This window comes from Epinephelus lanceolatus, chromosome 4 (genome assembly GCF_041903045.1).
Source record: "Epinephelus lanceolatus isolate andai-2023 chromosome 4, ASM4190304v1, whole genome shotgun sequence".
In the NCBI taxonomy this organism is placed as follows: domain Eukaryota; kingdom Metazoa; phylum Chordata; class Actinopteri; order Perciformes; family Serranidae; genus Epinephelus; species Epinephelus lanceolatus.
Window position 1 is genome coordinate 34,399,958 of NC_135737.1, and position 25,792 is coordinate 34,425,749.

A 25,792-nucleotide genomic window follows, 5' to 3' on the forward strand; every position below is an offset into this window, starting at 1 on the left:
GAGCAGGGCGCTTCTGATGAGCAGAGTGGACGGAACCCTTGGCGCTGGATGTGATGCAAAGTAGAGGTGAATAAGGTGGAGGAGGGTCGCAATCGATTTTGCGCTGAAATGACATCTCTGGCACCGGCACAGAAAGGAGCAGTTTTGAAGTTTGCCAGCAGTGACATAATTGGCTCGGGTATGTGTGAATGACGGAGAGCATCAGTCTTCCTGAATGAACTCCTGCTATATCTTGAAAAAAACAAAATCCAAGGCAACTCTTCTCTGGTGCAAAAGTTAAAAGGCCTTTATTAAATGGCTAGTTCATGATGAACATTAAAATCACCAACATGTTTCGGCCATGCTCACTGGCCTTTCACCAACATGTTTCGGCCATGCTCACTGGCCTTCATCAGCCCTGATGAAGGCCAGTGAGCATGGCCGAAACATGTTGGTGATTTTAATGTTCATCATGAACTAGCCATTTAATAAAGGCCTTTTAACTTTTGCACCAGAGAAGAGTTGCCTTGGATTTTGTTTTTTTCAAGATGTTCTACACTTCCTGACCAAAGAGCACCTTCCTGGATACCATGATACTGCAACCCACATGAGCACTTCATCTGCTGTTGTCTTGAACTTCTGCTATACTTCGTACTGTGGTGTTCCCTGTCACTTGACGAATGCGACCTGGGTTCCAGCCCCGGGCCAACTCTGAGCGAGCTCAGACGGCATAGCTAACGGACGGGTGGACCAAAAAAGAAAGCACAGAAAAACGCCAGCATTTTCCTAAATCATCTTTATTTAAAATACATAATGTAATGACAGCTGCTTGATAACAGGCAGCACAGTGCAAGCATTAGTTTGGTGTTCACTATCATTTCAAAGTGATACAAGAGCAACTACTCAGGGCAAACTCATAGCCAGAGATGGTAAACAGTGATGCACAATGATGAATCTGCCTAGTACATGACACAGTATTCATGTTTTTATTTGTTCCATTGTTTCTGAGAAATACAGTATATACAATATACATTATGTATCTGACTTCATATTGCCGACAAAACCTTCCTGCACTAAATCCGCCCAAATGTTAATCTGACATCACTACATGGGTCAACGTTAACATACACGATCACACACAGACGGCGGCGTCCCAGGAAAGGTTTATGTATTTTGCCTACTTTAAAAAAAAAAACCAAAAAAAACAAATCACCATTTTATTGTTGTTCTTTACAGCTTGTTTGTGTTTAATGACCGTATTGATATTTGAGGAAATCACACATTACATATAATGTTGGAAAATAGTATCACAAATGATAAAAACAAACAAAAAAGTTAAGTAATAGGCCTAAACCTAGATCTACGTTTTTTTTTAAAACACTGTCTGAAACCAGGACTGGCCGAGTCACCAGATATGGAAGCACTCTCCAACACCTGGATGACACAGCGAGCCAGTTTAAGACATGAGAGGTATCATAGAGACGTCACTCTACGACAGCCTGTCATCACAACATAGTTAAAACATAAGACATTCAGAGAGTACCAAAGCTCACATGCTGCAACATGTAAAAGTGGACATTTAATAGTGATTTTTATCAAGATAATATATATTTTTTTAACATTAAAGTGCTCCAACCAAATAAATGATCAACTAAACACAATACCAATACATTTCCCATTTTACCATACAATCATCATGCCATGTTTCTATTACAACAGCTCCACATTCTGATATATACCATCTTATTAAAGTGAGCTTTATATATATATTTTCTCGTTTCCATTATAGTCACATGCTCTCCACTATGATTATATTAGAAGTGGTTAAAATATGTGAATGTGCAAAACAATATCTACAGTTTTAAACACCACTGTTGAGGTAAAGGCATTACTTTGCAGACGGAGCTAGGATGTACGTTTTTAAATTTTTAAAACTTTATTATATATTTATCTGCTTTAAAATAAACACTACATTGTGTTTGTATTGAGGTGCAATGGCTCAGTTTAAAGTTGTTCTTTCTTTTAAAATCTCTATAAATCAGGGCTCCGGTTGGAGTTAGAATAACAAGACATAGATTATTTGTACGGAAACTTCTTTTTCTTCATGATATGACATATTAAAGTTGTTTCTTGATATTGTACAGGAGGCAGACTAAACTCCCCGATGTGCAACCGAATACCTCTGAGACTTTATAAATTAAAGATGCAAGCAAAATATATATGCGTGTATCAAAATGAAATCTAAATAAAATGCAGGTGTTATAATATTTGATAAATGGTGCCACCTGATTACGACATAGAGTGGAAACTTAAACATGCTTTGACTGACACTTTGTTTTGATTTGGTGGGAAACTTCAAAGAGCAGAACCTAGTTTCTTACTTTTTTATGTTAGTTCTCTTTCTGATGATTCTGATAGTCATCATTTAGGGCCATAAGTCAACTAGTCGTCTGTATATTTACGATATTCATCTAATTATTAAAGTATATATTTTGGGCGGGGCAACACAATGGTTTGAGTTGAAGGTGTGAGAAAGATTAGTATCAGTAACATTGTTAACACTGTGCTACATTACAGAGAAATACAAAACCGTACTAATGAACCTTCATTAATATAGGCCTATATTTTATCTACAAGTGCACGTCACACACTGAGCGAGCCGCCTGTTAATGACGCTGTGGGCAAAGCAGTAATGATTGTGCTAAGTGGCTACTGGGCATGTAGCTACTTCCATGTTTCAGATGATACGTCATGTTTGTAGTCGACCAATGAAGATGAGTTTACATATCACCTTGGGTTCGTCCTTCACCTTCTCAAAATGATCCCACACTTTGGATTTCCTGCCCGACATGCTATTAACTAACTTGTGGAATAACGTGACTTATTAATTAACGTGACTCCTGTCTGACTGCTGAGCATGGCCACTTCCTGAGTCTGTCCTTTCAAATTAAATTCCGCCAATTTTGACAAGGTGCAGCTCCTAATTGAGTTTCATGCTTTTTTTTTTTTCCTTGCAACTAAGTGACCAATTAAATGTTGCCGACTAATGACCTTTCCGGTCGAGTAACGTTTGGTCGACTCTTAGGGGGCAGCCCTATGATATGCACTGTTTGACATGTACTCACAGCAGTACAGTACTCTAGTATTCCTTCGTTTCGAGTATAGTCCTCTAAAACAAAATAACAAATTCTACACATTTTTGTTAGTAGGCTCTTATCTATCAGTTTTGAATATAAGCATCATATATTTCAATTTGGTTCATTTGGTATAATTCCCTGTATTACTGTCTGTAAATGGCACTCAACTCTGTGAGTAATATGGGTCATGCTCAGGATTACTTCAACTGTGTCTGTTTGGGCAACCTTTATTAATTCTTACCCTAGTTGTTACTAACAGTTGGCACCAGCATGAACTGTGGGTGCAGTGTGAGGTTCTTACTATGATTCGTCTCTGATATGTTTTTGACTTTGACAAAAAGGCTGTCATGAAGTCAACAATAATTCATTCCACTCTGTCTCAAACAACACACTTCTCACCCAGCGCTAGCTTTATTTGTATTGTAGGGAAGAATTCTGCGAAGGAAGCTCAGCACTGTCACACTGACACTGACAATTTTCCCCATGCAGTGTGTGCAAATAATTGCACAGTGTATTGCAGTCACAGATATTGTACGGTCTAAAACCAAGACTCAATTTTAACCCTTCAAATAACAGACTGAACTGAAATGTGTGCCTGCTAGAAGAACATACACACACGGCACAGTAACATATCATTCCTCTAGGCAAGGCCGAGATGGATGCTGAGAAGTTTCTGTCATAGGGGTGGACGGTATAACCAGTGACATACAATAGAAATATAAAGATTTAAATATGCTATAAAGTACTCTAAAACAACACTACAACTCACTGCAAATTAATCAGTGGAGTTGTGCATTTTTGGGGGCTCAGCTCAAACCCTTAAAAAGTTTGTTTAACCATTTAAAGCAGATATATGCACTATTTTTCAAACCATCTGAGAGAACGCCATCCTAACAGAATGCCTAAAATCTATACATGATAGTTACTGCAAAAATAAATCAGCCTGTACAGCCTACATCCTATTATGTATCTTGTTCTCCAGCTGCCTTCATCATTCTGAAACCATAACACAACAAATGTTGAGGATGACTAATCTGGGCTACTCTAATTGCAAATCAAGGATCTGCAACAATGCCAAGTAGATGTGGTCACCAACGCTCTGAATTGAATATAAGGCCAACAGAAGAACATCCACTCAATTGTATTCGATTTCTTTAGAGAGTAGCATGGTAGGATAGCATGGTAGCATATACAGCGATCAGCCAAAACATTAAAACCACTGGCAGATAAAGTGAACAACACTGATCATCTCGTTACATTCTCAAGTTTGGCAGGAAAATCTTGGGTCCTGGCATTCCTGTGGAATGACCAAGTACCCCCCAGCTGGACAATGCACCATGCCACACATCACCTTCTGAAGTGTGGGATGGCACACTGTCCAGTGCTATTGGGAGTGCTGCTCCCATGAGGAGAGGGGTACCTGGTCTGCAACGGTGTAAGGGTGTGTGTTATGTATCAAGTGGCGTCCACATGACTGCCCGGACCCAAGCTTTCCCAGCGGAACACTGAAGCGTAACAAGACGATCAATGTTTTGCACTTCACCCACCAGTGGTTATAATGTTGTAGCTGACTGGTATTTTATTATCTGAAAGACACAAAGTTGAAGGCATTTTAAAAACTTAAAAGACTGAGGGCTTTTGAGAAAACATTCAGGGCTAAAATCACTCCCTGGTTCCCTATGACAAGTCAAAATGTACACTGTGAAAAAGGTCTACAGATTCTACTGTCTATGCGGGGCAAGAAAAATCCAGACAGGTATGAGGAATGTTTAAGAATACTCTCTAGATTACACATACTCTAAGTGTGCATCTATTTTAAGACATGGTGCCCATACAGGCAGATGACAGACAAGGCTTTCAAGAAGTACTTCACTGCTGGGAAGACGGTCTTTTCATAAAACTGGGCTGTCTATGCAGTAAGATACATATACTTTTGAAGTCCGTGCTACATGAGCAGAGAAAACAGAGAAAAAGGGCTGTGGCATTTGCTTTTGATCAAGAGACAGAAAACGCTCAACTACCAGAATGCACTGCGTTGCACCAGAACACTAAACACTCCTGCTGGTGGACAATGTAATGAGAGTTTCCCTTCCGCAAGCAATAAGGCGGCAGACCGGTAGCAAACATTCTTGTATTACAGTTAGTCAGAAAGTTAAAATATGTTTCTGAAAACATTTTGGGTGAGAAAAAGGCGACACAGGAAAGCAAACTTGGTTTATATTTGAACAGCACTGCCTAGTTTTACGGTTTGATCGTCTGAGATCTGCTTGATCTCAAAACTCTTTGTGTCCAAATGCAGAAGTACAATCTATAGTTGAGCGGCAGCCTTAAAGCTGGATCCGCCGAATGACACCTACACTTCATCCAGCATTTTCGCTGGGAGTTGAGCAGGGAGATCTGGGTGCTGGCAAGGTAAAGGGAAGTTACTATTGATTAATATGATACAAAGCTGGTTGACAATCGTCAAAGTATTCCTTTAAGGCAATTTTGAAAGACACTGGATTCACAGTATGTCAAACTAAATCTCAAAACTGAACTGCAGCTGCTGTACGACATTGGAGTTAACTACCCAAGTTATCACGATACAACAGATATCCACACAATATTTGCTCTGCAGTGTGTAGCTTTTAACATCCATCAGGTATTAACTCTGCCTCTACAGCCACTGTTAACAATATTATTAGTTAATGAATAATAGATTCAGGCAATAAAATTAGATTTTAAGATGTTGGGTTATTGTTACTGCTCCATCCTAAACTATACTGTGGTATACATTTTAGGTCATACCGCCCAGCCCTAGCCTGTCCTATAGCGTGCGTTGAAAATGCCTTTCCGTATGATGAGATAAGACTTCTGATGTTGACTTGTAGCTATGAATTAAGTACTATGTGTTCAGTAGTTAAGTTGCAGAAAAGTCCTTCCTGGCTCATTTCAAGGAAAGAGACACATCTCATACAGACATATAGAAATACGCACACACACACAGACACATTCAGTACACACACACACACACACACACACACGCACAGATGCACACTTGTGTGTGGTGGCACACACACGCACATGCAGAAGGGATGGAAGTATCAGTGGACAATGATTCAAGCAGTGGTTACGACAGATCTTCAGGAAGGGGGTGTACATGTCTGAAAGAAAAGAGAGGAAGAGAGAGTGAATAATATTTTGAACTAAGCTCGTAATGCCCTTGGTAGATGCTCCAATAAATAAGCCTCTCTCGAGGTAAAGTCAGCAGGTAGTGAGATCTGGGGCAAAGTACACATTAAGAAACATATACACTCACCGGCCACTTTATTAGGTACACCTGTTCAACTGCTCATTAATGCGAAAAGATCAGTCAGTCACGTGGCAGAAACTCAATGCAGTTAGACATGTGGACATAGTCAAGACGACTGGCTGAAGTTGAAACTGAGCATCACAATGAAGAAGATAGGTGATTTACATGTCTTTGAACATGGCATGGTTGTTGGTGCCAGATGGGCTGAGTATTTCAGAAACTGCTGATCTACTGGGATTTTCACGCACAACCATCTCTAGGGTTTAAAGAGGATGGTCCCAAAAAGAGAAAATATCCAGTGAGCAGCAGTTCTCTGTGTGAAATAACCACTGGTTACAACCAAGATCTGCAGAAGACCATCTCTGAACCAACAACACGTCCAACCTTGAAGCAGATGGGCTACAGCAGCAGAAGACCACACCAGGTGCCACTCCTGTCAGCTAACAACAGGAAACTGAGGCTACAGTTCACACAGGCTCACCAAAACTGGACAATAGAAGATTGGAAAAACGTTGCCTGGTCTGATGAGTCTGGATTTCTGCTGCCACATTCAGATGGTAGGGTCAGAATTTGGTGTAAACAACATGAAAGCATGGATCCATCCTGCCTTGTATCAACGGTTCAGGCTGGTGGTGGTGTAATGGTGTGGGGGAAATTTTCTTGGCACACTTTGGGCCCCTTAGTACCAACTGAGCATGGTTTAAACACCACAGCCTACCTGAGTATTGTTGCTGACCTTATTCATCCCTCACCAGATCTCAATCTAATAGAGCACCTTTGGGATGTGGTGGAAAGGGAGATTCACATCATGAATGTGCAGCTGACAAATCTGCAGCAACAGTGTGATGCTATCGTGTCAATATGGACCAAAATCTCTGAGGAATGTTTCCAGCACCTTGTTGAATCTATGCCACCAAGAATTAAGGCAGTTCTGAAGGCAAAAGGGGTCCAACCTGGTACTAGCACGGTGTACCTAGTAAAGTGGCTAGTGAGTGTACACTTGCACACATGCACACACATATTATATACACTTTTTCCAAACCACTTTTAAGCACACTGCACAACCTTAATCCTCTTTTGGCAGAGAGAGGACTTATGAGTTTATCTATTGATTAATAAGAACAGGCACTGAGGCTAAATGCAATTCATACTGTGGTATGTGACATGCAAAGATAGCAGTGTCACGGCAGTTTGGTTTGACTTTAGCAGGAAGTTTGATTCTAAAATGACTTGTATTTCATATTTTTCACCATACTGCCCAGGTTAAGTTCCACAGCAGACACGATGTTCATCACAGACAACAACAACAGTCTATATTGGATGACATGAGCAGGTATTTACCAGAGAAGGTGTACCAGAGGAGCTCCACAGGCCGCTGTTTCAATCACATGGCCCAGCTATGGTTGTCTATAGATATAAGTGAAGAGATGCCCAACAACAGGTTAGAGCTCAGTCAATAGAGAAAGACGGTTTGAGGTCTGTAATCCAATAAGAGGAGATGAGGAGTTTTGGAAGCTAAAGTGCTGAACGCCATATGTCTGAGCTGTGTGTGTGGTTGTTTTTAGTACAAATAATATTTTGGGCAGAAACTGTTGTATATACCAAGACCTGGATAGATAACATTCTGTAAACTGGAATTAAAATGTTTTTATTACACTACATCCCAACATATAGTATTTCTGGGAATGTTTATGTGTGTGTTTAGATTTTGAGATATGTACTACTGACTAAAGAAAGTTAAGCACCATGGCTCGTGGTCTGGGCTGCTGAATTTAGTATGGTATATGTTTCCAAATTCAGTGGAATGTGATGTTTTCTAGTGGTATGCCGCTGATGACTGTTGGCACGGTGCTGCTGTTGTACTAGTATATGTCATTTAAGATGAAAAGACACCTAAATATGTATTACGTACTGCCGTAGATTACACCGCTGACCACTGCTGCTGCTGTATGTCACATATCACAGTTTATAATAACCATGCAACAGTCACTGTTATGCTCATACTTTTATGGTAGCTAACAGCTAGCATAGCCTGCGGAAATGACAAAGGGTATGTTCTGAATCGCATACTTTTTCTTTTTACTTTTAATAGGTACTGCAGCTACCCTTAAAAAATACGTACTGTTGTATGCAGTATGCACACAGTCGGGACTTGCTTTTGTTGCGCCATTTTTTGAGTTCACCAGAAATGCCGATCAACCCAGAGACCTCTGCTGTTGTTACTTTACAATGTATGTAGTTTAACCTTAAAGGAGAAGTCGGGTGTTTTGCACTTTGAGCCCTGTTTCTGGGTTGTTTATGATGTAATAGAGTGGTTTAGACTAAAATTGTGACGATTGCTCCTTTTCGGAGAATATGGCTTTCCCCTGCCTGGCTTAACACTGCTGCCTATGGCCATGTGTGAACCTGTCCGAAAACTGAAACTCACCGAGTGGTCAGTGGTGTTCGTTGATGTTCTGACATAAAAATCGTAGCAAACTGTGGTTTCCATCCGTGTTTTCGCTGTTCATCCCGATTGTGGAACTATTTTTTCAGTTGCCTCATACCCGTGTGTAAACTTGCGCTTGATCTTTCGTTTGACCCTGAAGCGTTAAATGTTAAATAAACTCCAGCCCACTTGATGGCTATAATGCTCCTTTACGTGGGTGTCGCCAACCGGCAGGAAACTATTGCAATGTAATGGGACACAGAAAAGAAGCAGAAGAAGAAGGTTGGCGTTGTGTTCAAAGGCATCGTACCGCGAAGGTTGTTTACAAGCGAGTAATCCATTGTGCAGTTGTTTAAACTTATAACAAAACGTTTTCATTCGTTCTTGTTCTTCCTCCAGGAACTCACACAGCACTGTTGAACCGGCACTTTCGCTGAGCTAAAAGACTACAGTGACTACAACCTTGTCGTAAACAACCCCCTTTCCATTTCCGGTGGCGGATTACTACCAACGGACAATGAGGCTTCTATAGAAAACCAATGGATTACACAAAATGTCAAATAAATCATCACGACAACCACAGTTTTCTATGATTTTTATGTCAGAACATCAACGAACACCACTGACCACTCGGTGAGTTTCATGGCTTTGAAAACTAACGTTTTGGTTTTAGGACAGGTTCACACATAGCCATAGGCAGCACTGTTAAGCCAGGCAGGAGAAAGCCAAATTCTCTGAAAAGGAGCAATCGTCACAATTTTGTTGTTAACCACTCTATTTCATCATAAACATCCCAGAAATGGGGCTCAAAGTGCAAAATACCAGACTTTCCTTTAAAGTTCTTACTGTACAGATTTTGTTCACTTAAACAATTAATATTCCTATTATACTACTACTATGGTCATCAGTCGCTTGAATGCGTTATCATCCATCATTGCGACTTCTACGGCTGTCAGTCAGTGTTAAAGCAATGTTTGCTGCTCAGTCCATGTGACATGTCATATACTACGCAGAGGATTGTGGGTCAGAAAAGAAAGGAAACCATGCTGGCTTGTATACTGCAAAATCAGACCAGATGTGGTGGGACATCCTGGTATTTTGGGCACACTGCATTTGACATAATATGTATCGGGACATCCTAAATTTTTTTCTGGCATACTATATCGTATGGTAGTATGGGTATTGGAACACACAGAACTGTGCTAACTTGATTAACTGTATTAAATGCTGCTTGTGACACTTTGTTGAGTTTTTTTTTCTTTTTTGTCAATTCTTTAATGTGAGAAGTGGTATCTGCCAGTGAGGCATCAGTGACGTGTCATTTGAGTGGCACATGCCAGTTGGGCATAACATTGATACAGCAGTGGCATATCTTAGTAGTCTTACGTCAGTGACGGCAAATAATCAGCAGTAAACTCTGCTGGAGGAGAGAAGTATCTGCCTGAACTAAAACAACATGTTGTTTCTATCTAGCCAGCAGAGTAAAAGCTGCAACTAATAGGTGTATCACTGAAACAAGAGAAGCATACTGTTACTGCTACTTTTTAATCTTGGTGCTACTGGTAGTTTCTGCTGGAGGATAAAAGGATGTTATGGTGAGATTTCTTACTTGGTTCCCTCCTCCGCAACACCATCAGCCTCCAGTTTTCCCTCCTCCTCCATCTTCTCCTCCGAAATCAGTTCCTGTTTCCGGTGTCGACGAAGACATTTCACTACTACCATGGAAAGGATCAGCAGAGCTAACGCTCCACCCACTGAAGCCCCAATCGCAACTGCGATGGTTGAATCCCTCGGAGGAGGAACTGAGGGGAGGAGAGGGTTAAATAGTTTGTAGACAAAGGATGGAGACAAGTGCAATGCTGGCTAAAAGCTCTACTGGGCTGATTAAACAGAGTGGAAAGAAAGAAAGTGCTGCTGAGTTAGCCTGTGTCGTATATGTGTGTGCGTGGGTGCGAAAGAGATGCTGAGGGACTAAAATCAACCTCTTGTTGGTCATTAATAAGTAAAAAGCTGACTCATCACCAGTAGGTCCTCACACTCCAAGAAACACACACGCAGTCACACACACAGTGTCTTTTATGTGATTACTGTATGTTATTTATCCTTAACAGTGACAGAGAGAGCTCAATACGCTGCAAAACACAAGCACATTATATCTGTTACATCACTTTAGCAACACATACAGCATATTATATTTAGAAAAATCCAAACTCTGTCAATATGCTGATGCTGATACATGTTATACGTGATACTGAATGTCAATATTTGTTTATGACACTGATTAATAGTTTGTGCTTTTCCATAAATACTATTTTCATGCTCTTGCAGCTCTAAATAATATTTCTGAAAGCGAAATCAAGGCAATACTTGACACAATGAACACTTTCTTACAGTTGCATTTACCCTTGAAAATACACCTGCTGATTTTAGTCTGGAAGCTGTGGATAATTTTGAAAGTTTGAGGGACATAGTTGTGAGCTAAAACCAAACTCAAGGTTAGGATTTATAGGCAACTGACCCTTTGCCAAGTCCCGCCCCCAAATGCAGACTGGCCAATCATCATGTAGCATTGGGCTGGATCAGAACATGCTGTGCTCCACTCTAATGCAATAATTTCAGATTTCCTTCATTTTCAGGCTTTAGCTTCTAATTATCTTTGTCTTTTTAACCTGTTGTTGCTGCTGAGTCAGTTTGACATCCTGGATATATCCTTCAAACACAGACTGTAGACCCCTCTGTCTGCTTCTCTCTGGAGTCACTCTTTCATTTTTACAAAAATATGATTATATTTCTTCAGGGAGTGCAGTTAGTTACAGTGCGGGCTCCATGCTTTCTCCGACAGACTGTAGGATCTCAAAGAGGCGGGGCTTAGTGAAAGGTCAATTAGAATTTTATATCTTCAAAAGGTAGGGTTGGTATCTTACGTTCGGTAACAACATTGAGCTGTATGACACCATGTCCCTGGATTCGGTCTGGGGGGTTTTTCACATAGCAGTTGTAAATGCCCTCATCCTCCAGCTGAACATCTGATAGGGTGATTGACAGGTCGTTTTTATCCAGGTTCCCAGCAAACGTGACCCTGTCTCCAAACCGTTCTGAACGCAGAGGCACCATTCCTTTTTTCTTATGGAATGTCATAAACTATGGAGAGAGAGATAGATGATGGGTTTAGACTTTTTATGATGTAGGGACCTTAGCTGTTAAGCATAGAGACGAGTCACCTTACCATCACTTCTGTATCATTAAGTGTTTCTTGGTAGGTCCAGTTCATGGCAAACTTTGTAGCATCCATCCTATAGCAGGAAGTAAATGTGCAGGGGATTTTGATGGTTGATCCATTCAGTGCATTAATGTTACTGGGCATGAGCACATCCATGCCTGAACAACCTGTGAATAAAAACAACACCAATGTTATTAATGGTAGCACCAACAGCAATAAAACATGTGGGTTGTGAGGATTAAAACAGAGTTGATACAGTTTTTTTCTTCACCCATTTGCGGAGCCCCAGATGAATTAGCGCTCTTAACATTTGACTATCCTGCCTATGCCCAGGGCCAGCACTGCTAAATGTTTTACATGAAATTACAGATATCACAATCAGTAGATTGTGTTAAGAAAGCCCCAGTTCCAAACACTTTCAGTAACTTTGGAACCTAAAGTAACCCTTCAGACATGGTACCCAGACCCTGTCACTCACTGCTCCATCCAGCACTCTGCATTTCCTCCTTTATCACTCTGCACGTCGTTTATCGTCCACAGAATGAGGCTGCATGCCAACATTTTCAGAACAAAATAGAACAGGCTGAAGTTAAGAGTCTTTCTCGATGGGATATTTAAAAATAGCAGGTTTGCGCATTTAGTCCTTCCAAGGCAAGCTCGGAGGTTTGGTGTTGCCACAGGAATGACGCTCCTCAACGCTTTTTTCAGAGCAGTGTGTAATATTTTGGGGGATTTAGTGGCATCTAGTGGTGAGGACTGCAGATTGCAACAAGCTGAAACTTCTGCTGCTTAGAATTTCTTTAGTTTTCATTGTTCAGGAGCCAAAGTATCAGCAGAGGTGATTCAAACCGCTAAATGCACTGAATAACAGGTTTGTGTTACAAATCACTGTCTCTCTACTGCTGTTTACTTATATAAATGGAAGTTGGAAACATAAATTCGCCTCCTCTGCCCAAATCAAACCGGAATGCCAAAAAATCAGGGGGCTGCCCCCAGAGGCTGTATCGCCATCTGCCGGAAGTCAGATGCCGAATACAGCCGATGGGTTCTGGGAATGGGCACATGCTAATGTAATATCTGCACAAGTTGGTAACTTGTTCACACAAATCACCATTGTGTTCGCGTTACTACCATGACTGATCAAGTTGCTAACCTGTTCCCTTCAGTCACTAACCTGCTTGCATAAGTCACGATCTTGTTTCCTCAAGTCAGTGCCTTGTTTGCACAAGTCAATGACTTGTTCTCACAAGTTGGTAACTTGTTCACAAAAGTCACAAACTTGTTCCCTCAAGTCATGAACTTAGTCCTTCCTTATTTCTGATGCACAAGTTTAGGATAAGGCGACACGGTGGTGTGGTGGTTAACACCGCCACCCTACAGCAAGAGGGCTCCTGCTTCAATCCCAGGAGGGAGCCCTTCTGTGCGGAGTTTGCATGTTCTCCCCATGTCAGCATGGGTTTTCTGCGGGTACTCCGGCTTCCTCCCACAGTCCAAAGACATGCAGGTTAATTGGTGACTCTAAATTGGCTGTAGGTGTGAATGTGAGTGTGAATGGTTGTCTGTCTCTGTGTGTCAGCCCTGTGATAGTCTGGTGACCTGTCCAGGTGACAAAAGGAAATACATTTGTATATTTTCTGCTTTAGGAAAATGTTACATTTTTCCAATGATGTTTGGGCTTTTTTGGTACAAGTGATTCAACTGAGGTGTCGAGTGAAAATGCTTAAGTCAAATCATCATGTACAGGTTTGTGATTACAGCCTAATTTATATGAACTGTGTGTAATCTCACATCTGTGTGATGGCTACATACTGTAAACTAGCATATTTTAGGGCTCAGCGTTTAACCAAATATGCTATATAACAAATAGAGAGAATTTTCATAGAACTAAAAAGTGCAACTCCTCAGCAGTTTCAACTTGCCAGTATGTAGTGAGGATGTGTTTTTCCGTGTTAGGCCTACTGCTGACTCTTCTTCTGCACTCCATCTGGAGAGTGCCATCTTTCAGGCTGACAGTCATTTGATGTCAATTCCTCGACTCACAGAACAGATTTAAATGTGGGGAAAGTCCCGCAAAGTGACTGTAGATCAATCGATACATCTGCTACATACTTAACAATTCCACTGAAGTCTGTGCAAAACACAGAAAGTGGTGTCTCGCAGCATGTATGTTTAATCCATTTAAATCTACAGCATAAGCCTCCATATCATAGATGGATATGCATATTGCATTTTCCAAGCAATGCCTCTGTCTAGAGAATAAAAAAAAAGACTTCCACACAAGTTTTAGCAGGATTTCTACTATTTGTGTTGACAGTTTCTGCATGGTTTCAGTTTTCTATCAGCGCTGGAGAAGGTGTCATCCATGTGCAAACACAGGGATCTCAGCATTTAAATTGTTTTTTTTTTCCGCAATATTAAAATGTAGTGCTTTCACTGAGGTGAGACAAGCTCCATGTTTGGACTTGACTTTATGGATCATGCAATCATGTTTCAGTTTGCGCAGTTGTCTGGAAAGCAATCGTTACAGTTTCTCCCCAAACTCAAAGTGCTTCTGCTTTAAGAAAACAAATTATTTTAAAATCTTTGCAAAAATAATCTGATTATATTGGAGTCCAGTAAGGACAGGTGGGCTTTCTCTTTATCTAACTGATGAATTTGTTATTCTAACTCTTGCAGTGTTTTCACACTTGGTCCTTTTCAGCTTTCTAAATGGACTCAGTGCAGTGACTCAGCATTTCTTGCACATATGTGAACACTCAGACTCAGACCCCTCTTCAAGTCCGCAGTGCGGTTCGCTTAATCTAATCATTGTGAACACAAACACAAACCACACTCCAGATTCGCTTTGCTCTTTGCCACTGTATCTAGTCCACTAGATCGAGTGCTGTTGCACTGGGAGGCTTTAAATAACAGACAAAACCACATCGGCCTGTAACGCTTGCAAAGATGCAGGATGAGGAGTAGTTTGGTCCACAGAAGATACTGCACGTCTCCAGATGTGGAATGTAGAATACATCAAATGGCAACAGTCTACAGCACAGAAACTAGGGATGGGTCACGATTTTCGAATTTTCGAATAGTCGTTTTATTTTGAAAAATCGATTTTTTAATGCGACTATTACTATTCGCCGTCTTATTTCCCCCCTTTATTTGACATGCAATTCAGCTCCTAACCGCACGAGGGCAGTATAGGATTGCTACAGCGGTGTGAGATGGGCTACCAGCTTGTTTGATGCTCTTCTACAAACAGGAGAAACATGCAGAGACTACTACAGTCATCAAAAAGTTCCGTGTGGAACAACTTTGACAAAATAAACGAAAATGAGGTGCAGTGCAAACTCTGTGAGGCAAAGCAGCTCGCCCCCCTGTTAATCAATTACAGCGGCTCCACCGGCAACGGGAGCGGCGCGACAACCCCCGTCTGTCGCACGACAACTCTATTTTACGCGGCTCTTCTATTTTTGTCGCGCTACGCTCCCCTACGTGACCCTCCAGCAGATTAAAAACTACATGAAATAGTGTGCTAAACATGCACAATGTGTTTTTAAATGAATAAACCATTATCAGAGGTGATATATGAGGATTTTTTTTCATGCATTTAGCCATGTTTATCCGTGACATTGTGTAAATGTCCATGGCGGACATTTGAAAGCGAGTAGATGACAAACAGTACAGTAAACTTGTAGATAACTCAAATATATGTAATAACTTAGGTGGAAAATGCTTTAACATTTCATGCAGCCTCCATGCAGCCTCTCGACTCAGCAAATGGTAAACAACCCCGCTGGCTTTTCTACGTGTCGCTTCCGTACGCAGTCAGTGAAGCCCAAATGAATACGCCACGACGCTACGCTGACATGACGCTTTGCAGCCGGTGGAGCCCGGCCATAATGATGAATGGATCTCTGTGTGCGTGGCTCTGGGAGGGGAGGGGAGGGGGGAGGGGGGGCGATTATTCGAAAAATCGTCAAATAGTTGCCATGATTTTCAAATAGTGTTTTTGCTTGTGCTGCCCATACCTAACAGAAACGCTAAGGTTTTCCTCCAGTTTTAAGTTCATCTGAAAGTGAAAGGCTTCAAAACCACACTGCAGTGCCATGTCAAAGTAAAAACAAAACTATGTCAATATATATTATATAAATTGTGAACAGAGAGAGGACTGAGGCTTTTCTGTTGGTCCACTTGTTGGTGCACTTTAAGAGGACTGAGTTCGGTTTGTTTGAAAAGGACTATATGTGAAAACACCCTTAAAGCCTGGCCCAACTTAGTTTATCTCTTCGATCCATAAATGTAGAGCTTGATTGCAGGTAGTGATGGAATTGCATTAATCACCTTGCACATGGTTACGCTCTAATCGTGCCAAATAAAGTCAAACCTCATGTATGAAATAATATGGCTGATCAGTGTAGTGGAGGTCATGATAGATTTATTTTGGCATTCCTTCATTGTCAAGTCATTGTCTTTCATTCAAGTCAAGTCAGTTTATTGATATAGCACAATTAAAAACAACACATTTTGACCCAAACTGCTTTCCAGTGGAGGCAGACAGGTTCGGTCCAAGTGCCCATGATTAAAGAAAAGTCTTTGTTCAAGATGAAAAAGCAATATAACATTTTCACTGTTCATTTACGTTACCACCTCTGCAAGTCATGTCTGGGTGATGGATGTGTCGTAATGATGGATGTGTCCTAATGTTAAAGAATAGCAGCACTCATGGCAGTCAAAATGTGATGCTTTAGTTATCACTGGTTTGACTTTGATGAAACTGGGAGATGATTTATTTTGGCAATGTGATCCGGCCTAATCACATAAGTAGAATTACTTGGAATTAATATACAGCTTATGTATTGTGGGCATCGGATGTTTGAATGTATGTTCTGCTTGACTGGAGGGATATATCTAATTTATCGTTTGAAGTTTATTCAGAGCAATAACAATAACTGTAGCTGATGAGGTTATCAGGAGGGATGTCAGGATAGCATCTACTATGGAATACTGAAGGACAACAAATGCCCCATGATCATAAGGCTTGCACAGAAGTGGCTAGAAACTATGTAAGATACGTGCTTCGACTGCTCCACTACACAACTTTAGGGTGTATCTTGAATTTAACATTTGAAAATAAAAGGCAAAAGCATATAATGTAACTCGAAATCAAAGTATTGTTTAGTCTCCGCAAGTTCTTCCCGTCCCTTCTAACATTACGTCTCTGCATGGCCTTACACTCCCCAGACAGAATCTGTGCCTCTCTCTCAGTATGTGTGTGTGTGTGTGTGTGTATGTGTGATGGGACTCTGCACCATTCTCTCCTCTGCAGTCGGGTGTTTCTGGCTCCCTTCCCACTGCTGCTGCACCACTCCACAGGCCTGCCTCTCTGCACCACACACTCACACTCACACACACACATGCACTTTCTACATCTCCACCCATCGTCCGTATGTATAATTTACACACACACACGCACACACACACAGACTCACACGCAACACTTTCCATCCGCACAATTCACCACAGTCAGGTGTCTTGCAATGCAGTGCAGCACCTGCTTCTTGACACACACGCATGCACTCACACCCTCCTACAAGGTGTGCATTGTCAGCAGTGAGCCAAGCATGCTAGCTGTGCTATGTCAATGTCATCCCAGCACACTGACCTATCTGTGCACGGCTAACAGCCAGCACATTCAAGCAGACACAGCTGTCACCGAAACACACGCGTAAGCACTACGTACACGTATGTGCCTTTGCAACCCGTACACAGATACACAGCGTGAGAAACAGTTGGATACAGGCTGCTGCTGACTCAGCAGTCCCATGGATAGTGAGAAAGAGAGGCAGATGCAGAGACGGAGAGAGACAGAGACTTGCTAACAGATGAAATACTGCAGTGAAGCAGCCTCATGCGACTCCTCCCTTCCTCTGCCCCTCCTTCCTTCCTCTCCCATCTTTGTCCACCTCTCTCGCCTTGCCTTTTTCCCTCCACCTCTCCCGTCCGACCCCTCTACTACCCTCAAAATCACAGTTTTGCTTTCTGTTTCCCACCATCTTCACTTTCCAGTACTCCCTGCATCTCTCTTACTCCCTCCCATTCGCCTCCATTGTTGCCTCCTCTCACAAGGTCAATGCAGAAAGAAAGGTAGAACGTAGGTGGGTCTGTTACATCATGTTTCCTGTGCACTCCCCATTCCTCTTATCTATGTGACCACCTTTGCATCAGGTTGTATGTATGCACATAATCTTATTTACTAAAAAAGAACAGTGTTAATTAAAAAGAGGGGGAAGCCTGTCTGCCTGCGTCACTGATGAATCAAAGAGTGCAAGTACAAACCGACAGATGGTACTGACATTTGCTACGTGTTTGTGGTATAAAAATCTCTCAAAGAATGTACAGACTAGATTTTCACAAGAATAGAAATGACAACCATGAAATGCTCCGATTTGTGTTTAAGAGAAGAAAGGACAGATATCTGAGAGTTAGAAAGATACCAGAACTTACAGTATGCACAAATGTTTTCTATTTTAACAGGCAGGGTGGTTCCTAAAACTGCAGCTCTTGGATTAGCCAGGAAACTTTCAATAAATATGACAGTGATTTTTATTTCCATAGCCGGGACTAGTCGAAACTCTCCCGCCTGCAGATCTCAATCCAATTAGGCATCTGTGGGATGGCATGGACAAAGCTTTTCAGAGTAGGAATCCGCTGAAGACCAACCACAGACATTCTCTAAAGGTCTCCTCTAAAAGTGATTTAAAGCTGCTTTAAGGGCACAAAGAGCTCCAGCTAAGTATTTAAGAGTCTCTATTTTCATTTTCATGACGCTCCTTTACAAGTACTGAGTTGTACAATCCCTACGAGTATCGGCACTCACTTGTTTTGGTGTTGAAGACGGTTGTGACTAGATGTGAGGTATAAGAGGTGTTGGTCCTGAGTGGTTTGATGGAGTAAATGCTGCGCCTGTGTGTGTTGACACTGCAGGGTTATCAAATGGGCACCGGGCTTCTTGAGAGTGTTTTAAGGAGAGGGCTATGCAACACTGGATGTGTTTTTCAGATTGTTGCCAAAGCTTTAGTGCAGGCCCTGGTTCTTTTTTTGGAGTCTGGCCTCTGATCCCTACCTCCTTAAAGTCAACCGCAAAGCTTCTGAGCACTTAAACTGGGAGCACTTGTAAATTCCTTATATGTCCCCGGGGCGATATTAGCTTAAAGGGGAACTACACCCATTTTAAAAATTCGAAGATCAGCTCTGCACTCAGGATTTCAGGTAAATACGCTATGATACAGTGCTTGTTAAGGTCGCTTAGCAGCCTCAGATGCAACCTGCCATAGCTGTCTCAAAAAAAGCACAAAAGTAGCGCCTAGGCGGTTAAAGACATTGCACGTGTACGGCCCCAAATGCTTAGCAAAATGCCGCCTGCCTACTTTTGCTCATACAGAATGCGCCTTTTTCGGGGCAATGGGGGGCGTGAGCAAGTAACAAAACGTGTAGCTCAGCGTGACGTAAACAGTGACGTGGGAGGGAAGCTGCGGCTGGTCAGCCCCTCGGCGATTCTCTCATATGTTGGCCTGTCCTTCACCGTTCCCGTCATTTGACGATTAATGGCCTCTTCGTTTGTGAGGGCAAGGAGGGCGTGCAATTCCTTGTCTCCCCAGTTGCTCATCTTTACAGTGTCTGTCACGTTTGCATTTCCCTCTTGCTACTAGCTGCTCGCTAATTCCTGCTATCAGCTGTTTCCTGTTCATCCACCGCCAGTGGGTCGCACGGGCGTCATCAACAGCCCCTCCCGTGCCTGTTCCTGTTGTTTTTAAACCAAAAAGGTTCTCCCAATATGTTTACCCCTACGCAGTGGAAAATTAGGCACCTTGGATCAACTTGCCAATCCGGCTCTGTGCGCCAAAACGCTCGCAGCTTGCCGGCAAAACGGCCCAACATTTGCCAAAAATCTGGCAGTGTAAAACGGGCTATTGATTGTCTACGCAGCAGCTCCAGACTTTACACTTGAAGACATCACAAGTTTGAGACTAACTTCTCTGGTTTTTGGCTTTGAGAGAGAGGAGCTCATGTTCACCAATACTGAACTTTCCCAGGCCATGTAAATAACATTGGAAATCTTAATTTATGTGGTTTCCCATTTATTGGTGACAGCATTATAAGGAGATCTGATTCCAGATACATAGATTACTGGTAAAAACAATTACTCAGTTCCAAACTGCTTTAGTGGGTCCAGACGTTATTTGTTCCTCGCGTGGCTTCCACTTCTGCTGCTGCTTGGCATCTTCACACTTGCTTGTGTGAGATTAAGTGTTACAACTAACCATTTGGTGTTCTGATGACAGCAGTGGGTGGTGGGTCAGTATCACTCAGCCGGCACAGAGCAGTTTTTGGGTCAAGTGTTGCCATTGTTGACGCCTTTGTCTCCTAACACTGGAAGGACACTGGTGTGAAAGTGAATCATGATTTATTTTTTGCAACTTTATCACTACTTAACAAACGCTGTTAAGTCTACAAACATATTGAGGATGATATGTTGACCCCAGCATGCTGCCTTTAAACTGTTGTAAGCCTGGTATTGTTGCGTCTGGATTCAGTAGCTGTCTGTACTGCAGGGCTTAGCTCTGGTGCCCCCTGCTTTGGAGAACCTCACATTGCATTCTGCACACTGCAGCATTCTAAACGCAGGTGCCAAAAGAGGGGGAGCAGTCAGCAGTCAATACAGATCACGACAAAAATACAACATCTGTCAGTAATTCCTGGAGGAGTTGCAGGAATCCTGCAAGCTTTCTCCGCTTATGTCATGACTAGACAGGGATAGGAATCAATCTCAGCACACTGCAAAGTAACAAACAAAAACAGCACAGAGTGAGCCTGCATCATCGATGTATGATATGTAACTGTAATATTAGCAAAGTCAAGGTCACATTATCTATTTTACTGACCTTATTTCACTGCAGTGTTGCAGGCTTAAAAACTACAAGCCCATACTCTTTTATTATCACCGCTAAATACCATACAACATGGAAAATATTGACTGATTGTGTAAGAGTTGAAAGGTACTTTCTATTCCTTCTCTCCCCTCCGCTCTTTCACTGTCATGCATTATTGACAGTCACGTCTACTTATAATAGAGTCACTAAGTCTGGCTGCTTTAAGATACAGTACACTGAAACATTCAAAGAGCACTTAACAAGGTTTGAATGGAGTCTATGGCGGACAAACACTCCCAAATAAAAACAAAGAAACTTGCAAGTACACAGATGGACACAGAGGTATACAAAGCTTTGGATGGTGGTAGTGTTAAAGATTAGTCACATAAGTTCAGTGTCAGTTCACCAAACAAATTCACAGCTCCTAAAAAGGAATCTGAAAAGAAACATTGGGCACATCTTAACATCTTGAAACATGAGCAGCTGCCCCACACTTTCAAATTTTCAACCGAAAGTAATTTATTTAACTAATTTTGTTTGCTCTTGTATTGAAAACATTGATAAAGCTTTTCATTTTGTGCCGTACACCCTGGACAGGTCACCAGACTATCACAGGGCTGACTCATAGAGACAGACATTCACACTCACATTCACACCTACGGCCAATTTAGAGTCACCAATTAACCTGCATGTCTTTGGACTGTGGGAGGAAGCCGGAGTACCCTGAGAAAACCCACACTGACACAGGGAGAACATGCAAACTTCATACAAAAGGCTCCAATCTCTATGTTACTGGAAAAGTTAAGTGGGACATCTAGGTCTCCTAAATTCAAAAATAATATTCTGTGACAGCACTGGAGGTCTTTTTATTTTCTCTATTTTGTTTGTTTTCTAAAGCCTCTGCTGGGATATGATCCCAGGATTTCTTCTCTCTTTACGAGACAGGCACTTTAACCAGCTAAGCCACAGTATAAGTCATACCCCTGTATCTCCCACCCACTCCATGAAGTGCTGATCAAGCACCAGACTACATTCAGTGCAAGACTTATTCCTCTGAGATGCACCACAGAGCGCCACAGGAAGCCATTCCAGTCTGTAGCCATCAAACTTCTCAACTCCTCCCTCAGACTGTCAGACACTGTGAGTCAATAGACTGGCCCTTGGACTTATTTCACCCATCACCCACAGCTTTAACCCCATTATTTATTTATTCAGTTGCCAATTTATATTTCCATCTGTGCAATAATTTAACTGTGCATTAATATGCACTTACATTTCAACTAAAATTCTTACCTTATTATTATTTATACTATTGCAATATTTAGGCTTTTTTTTTTTTTTACACTGGAGCTCTATATTGTACTTTGATGCACATATTCACACATACCTACTTAGTAGATATTTGTTTGTGTATTTTCACGTATAATTACTCTCTGTGTGTACATAAGAGCAACTGTGATGTGACCCAGCTGTCCTCCGAGTTCTCGCAGAAATCAAAATACACTGCTGTTAAAACAAAGCTACAAAAATTAGGGTAATTTTATCCTTCTGTGCTTCATAATGCCAGAAGTCCTTGCCAGTGCACCAAGAGTAGACGCTTTTACTTTTCAGTGTGCTGCTGCCCTCTAGTGTCTCTCTGCAGGGTTGCTAGGTAAAGTAAAAACACTGATGGGCTGGAGGAATATTTATGGGAAACAGTTGCAGTTTCAGAAGTCTGCAGACGTCCACAGAAATATTGACAAAGTTGTTGTATACCCAGACTACGGCTGATGTTTAACTGAAAGGCAGCACACAAAAAAAACATTGCAGCTGCGTTACTAAACAACTCAAAGTACTGGAAGCTTTCCCAGCTGCATTAAATGCCCGAGGAGTGAGTGTGTAACACTGATCACTGTGTAATGCTTTTCTCTTGCAAAAATATCTCTACTGACCTTACATATTTTCATGGGTGAGCTCAAGGTGTGGCACCACTCGTTTTTCAGCACATGAAGCAAAGAGATATCCTCCAGTTTCAGCCACTACATTTGTCTAAATTGTGCAAATACATTAACCTCCTGAGACCCCAGCTTTTGTTTGGTATGCACTTTCAATTTCTCCTCGCTATCTGGGATTATTAGGACCTGATAAGTATGAAAAATGAATCACTCTCTTTGAACAGGGAGTGGTTTTTGAAAAATAATGAGGACAATGGGTTTAGTTTTAATAGTCACAAGTGTGTAATCAAGTATAAAACAGTCTATTTCAATGCCTGAATGTTGCTGTGCAAAAACAAACCTGAGGACAATGCGACATGTTGTAACTCAGTGGGTTAGGGGTCACCGCTAAAGTCTGAAACTGTTCAAAAATGTTCATTTTGATGCCTGAACATGGCTGTGCAAAACAAGATTGTAAATAATGTAACATTTCTAAAAGTCTTGTAGCTACGAAAACATTTTCCTTGCTCCACACTCTAAGCTAGGAATGTCCTTTTCGTCTGTAGGAGCAGTCTGTCACACCTTACTGGCCTATATAAAATGCTGCGGTAATACAATAATAAAGTCCCAGTGTCCTCAGATGAGTACTTTTTAATTTTACACAGCTTGTTACTGTCGCTAAAACTGGTCAAATTTGTATGCAATATAAAAATACAAATGTTATTAAGCACAAATCAAAACATTTCAATCATAAAATTTGATCAAGTTTTGTATCTTGTCCACTTTTGTGTTGACATCGGCTGTAAACTGAGCATAAAAGTGTCCATGTATGAGGACAACAGGTCTAAGTTAAGCAGAACGAAGTATAAGGTGCAGCAAACCCAATATGTGATGTCCTCATTTGAGGATGCAGGGTGCAGGGTGCACTAGATTAAAGTAAGTCACAGCTGGCTGATGCATTCAGACATCTGAGAATATAGACAGATTTTGTTTTTGATTCATGGGGTATCTCAAAGCGCTAGGCCTATATAAGTATTTTATGCAATACTCTTTCATTTGGACAATTAAGCAACAAAGCAAATAAGAATTAATGTCGTGGGATGCAGTAATGTTTCCTTTTTTCGTTTAGCATAGCTGTTGAAAAGAGAAAGAAACGACCTGCTTTAGCTCACTAGCATCTCCATGCAACAGGCTCCCCAGCAACAGTAAACTTTTGGGTATCTATTTTCAGTTGGCGTACGTGAAAAAGCTGACACCATCCAAAAATACACTGGCGTGACTTTCCCTGTGTAATCTCCAAACCACCGAACTGCAACATTTAATGAGACAGAGGGACAATCTGGAGACAAAACTCAACTCGGCTGTCCCGTTGGCTCTCAGCGTTCCCTCACTCTTTCACTCAATCATCAGTGCGGCTTTACAGTGATGATGAAATGATGAAATTGGATGAAAATGAGAGGGTATTTTTTTAAAAATATGAATGCCACTCTGCCCCTTGTTATTTTTCCTTTGTGGAAAACTTGATTCAGTGATTGGCGCATTGTGTAAATAAACATTCAGCCAATATTTAATCATTCAGACACAGAAAAATACCTTCCATCTCTCCCTGCATCATGACCCAGCCTGTTCGGGTTCATGAACCTCACTTTGGCTTCACTTTTTGCTCGTGTGCTACACATACATGTGCATCTATCACTGACATGCAGCTTAACTGTAGTGTTTAATATTGCAGCTACGGTAAGCAGCGGCAAGGGGGGCATGTTACACAAGCTCAACCCTGGCTTGTATCTGCAGGATGAACTTTGCATGTGTTTGCTTTACCTTTAATCTCATCGTCCTCATTTGTTGTAATGATGCGGGGTGTGATCAGATGTGGGTCACGCCTGGCAAAGGCCTGTTTTGATCTGGTTGCTACCCTTTTCATCTGTGAATTATCATGAACTGCTTGTGAATGAACATCACACTGCTCCAATCTGCGCTCATACTAATCCACACACCTATTATTTCACTGATAAGAAGGTTTATGTCTGCTACTAAACACGAGGCCTACAGCATAAATATCAGCAGCATATTGTTAGCACCTTATTATGGGCCTATTTCTGTCCATCACTCACAACACTTAGTCACAGGGACCTACTGTATGCTATCCCTCTGTGTGCAAACCGAGCCAATATTTATTTTTATATAGTGCATCACAATCCCGTTTAAGGGCTGTGATGCACCAGGGCATTCATTTAGCTGTCAACACAGGCCAAAATAGAGACGTAGAGGAGGGGAAATAAGTCATTATGGAGCTACAGCAGACCACAACTGATCACAAATCAGTTTAGCTGAGGCAAGCCACAATAATCTGGTTTTAATGGATGCCTTTGGTCAAAGCGGGTAAAATGCAAGAATAACAATTACGCGACATTATCTCATATACACCCATTATCTCCCCCCTCTCCTCTGCACACACACACACACATACACGCTCCCACAGTGAGACATAAGGGAAAAGGCCGAGAGATGCTGCGGTCTGTGTGTGCCATCATCCCATCGAACTGTTGATCCGCGTATCAATGTATCAGAGCATCGATCGGTTCGGCTGATTTTTTTTTTCTCTATGTGTTCTTACCGGAAAGCGAGAGCAGCAGCAGCGGCAGCAGCGCCGCGCTCAGCAGCTGAACGCCAGACCTCCTCTCCTCCGCGAGGGAAGACATTTTCTCTCCTTCCTATTAAAAAAACAGGCTTTTATCGCTAGAAAAAAATAGCAATATTAAAATTAAGAGCTGCAGGTTTGCTCTTGTAGTGTGCGTGAAAATGCTAAAAACGGTATTTTTTTGTTTTAGAGGCAGGACATGGCTGGCAGTGCCTGTAGCCTTATGACGGTTGGTCTCATGGTTGTCGGTTTATTGGCGGA

At 41.7% G+C, this 25,792-nt stretch overlaps 1 protein-coding gene across 3 annotated transcripts; it reads right to left on the minus strand.

The window, feature by feature from the left end:
• Nucleotides 1-760: 760 nt before the first annotated feature.
• On the minus strand, nt 761-25,781 carry LOC117260146 (sodium channel regulatory subunit beta-2). 3 transcript variants are annotated; one of them, XR_004501901.2, is made up of 6 exons: nt 25,508-25,781; nt 12,063-12,223; nt 11,761-11,977; nt 10,446-10,638; nt 7,750-7,815; nt 761-6,259 (listed from the first exon to the last, which is right to left on the minus strand). XR_004501901.2 is itself a non-coding variant. In XM_033632048.2 (5 exons), the coding sequence occupies exons 1-5, from the start codon at nt 25,590-25,592 to the stop codon at nt 6,226-6,228; spliced, it is 690 nt and encodes a 229-aa protein (XP_033487939.1). In that variant the 5' UTR covers nt 25,593-25,781; the 3' UTR covers nt 761-6,225. The 3 variants fall into 3 exon arrangements, 2 of the variants coding, with proteins under 2 accessions (XP_033487939.1, XP_078023295.1); XM_033632048.2 differs by lacking the exon at nt 7,750-7,815; XM_078167169.1 differs by lacking the exons at nt 761-6,259; nt 7,750-7,815 and having other exon boundaries at nt 10,442-10,638.
• Between the last annotated feature and the right edge of the window lie 11 nt (nt 25,782-25,792).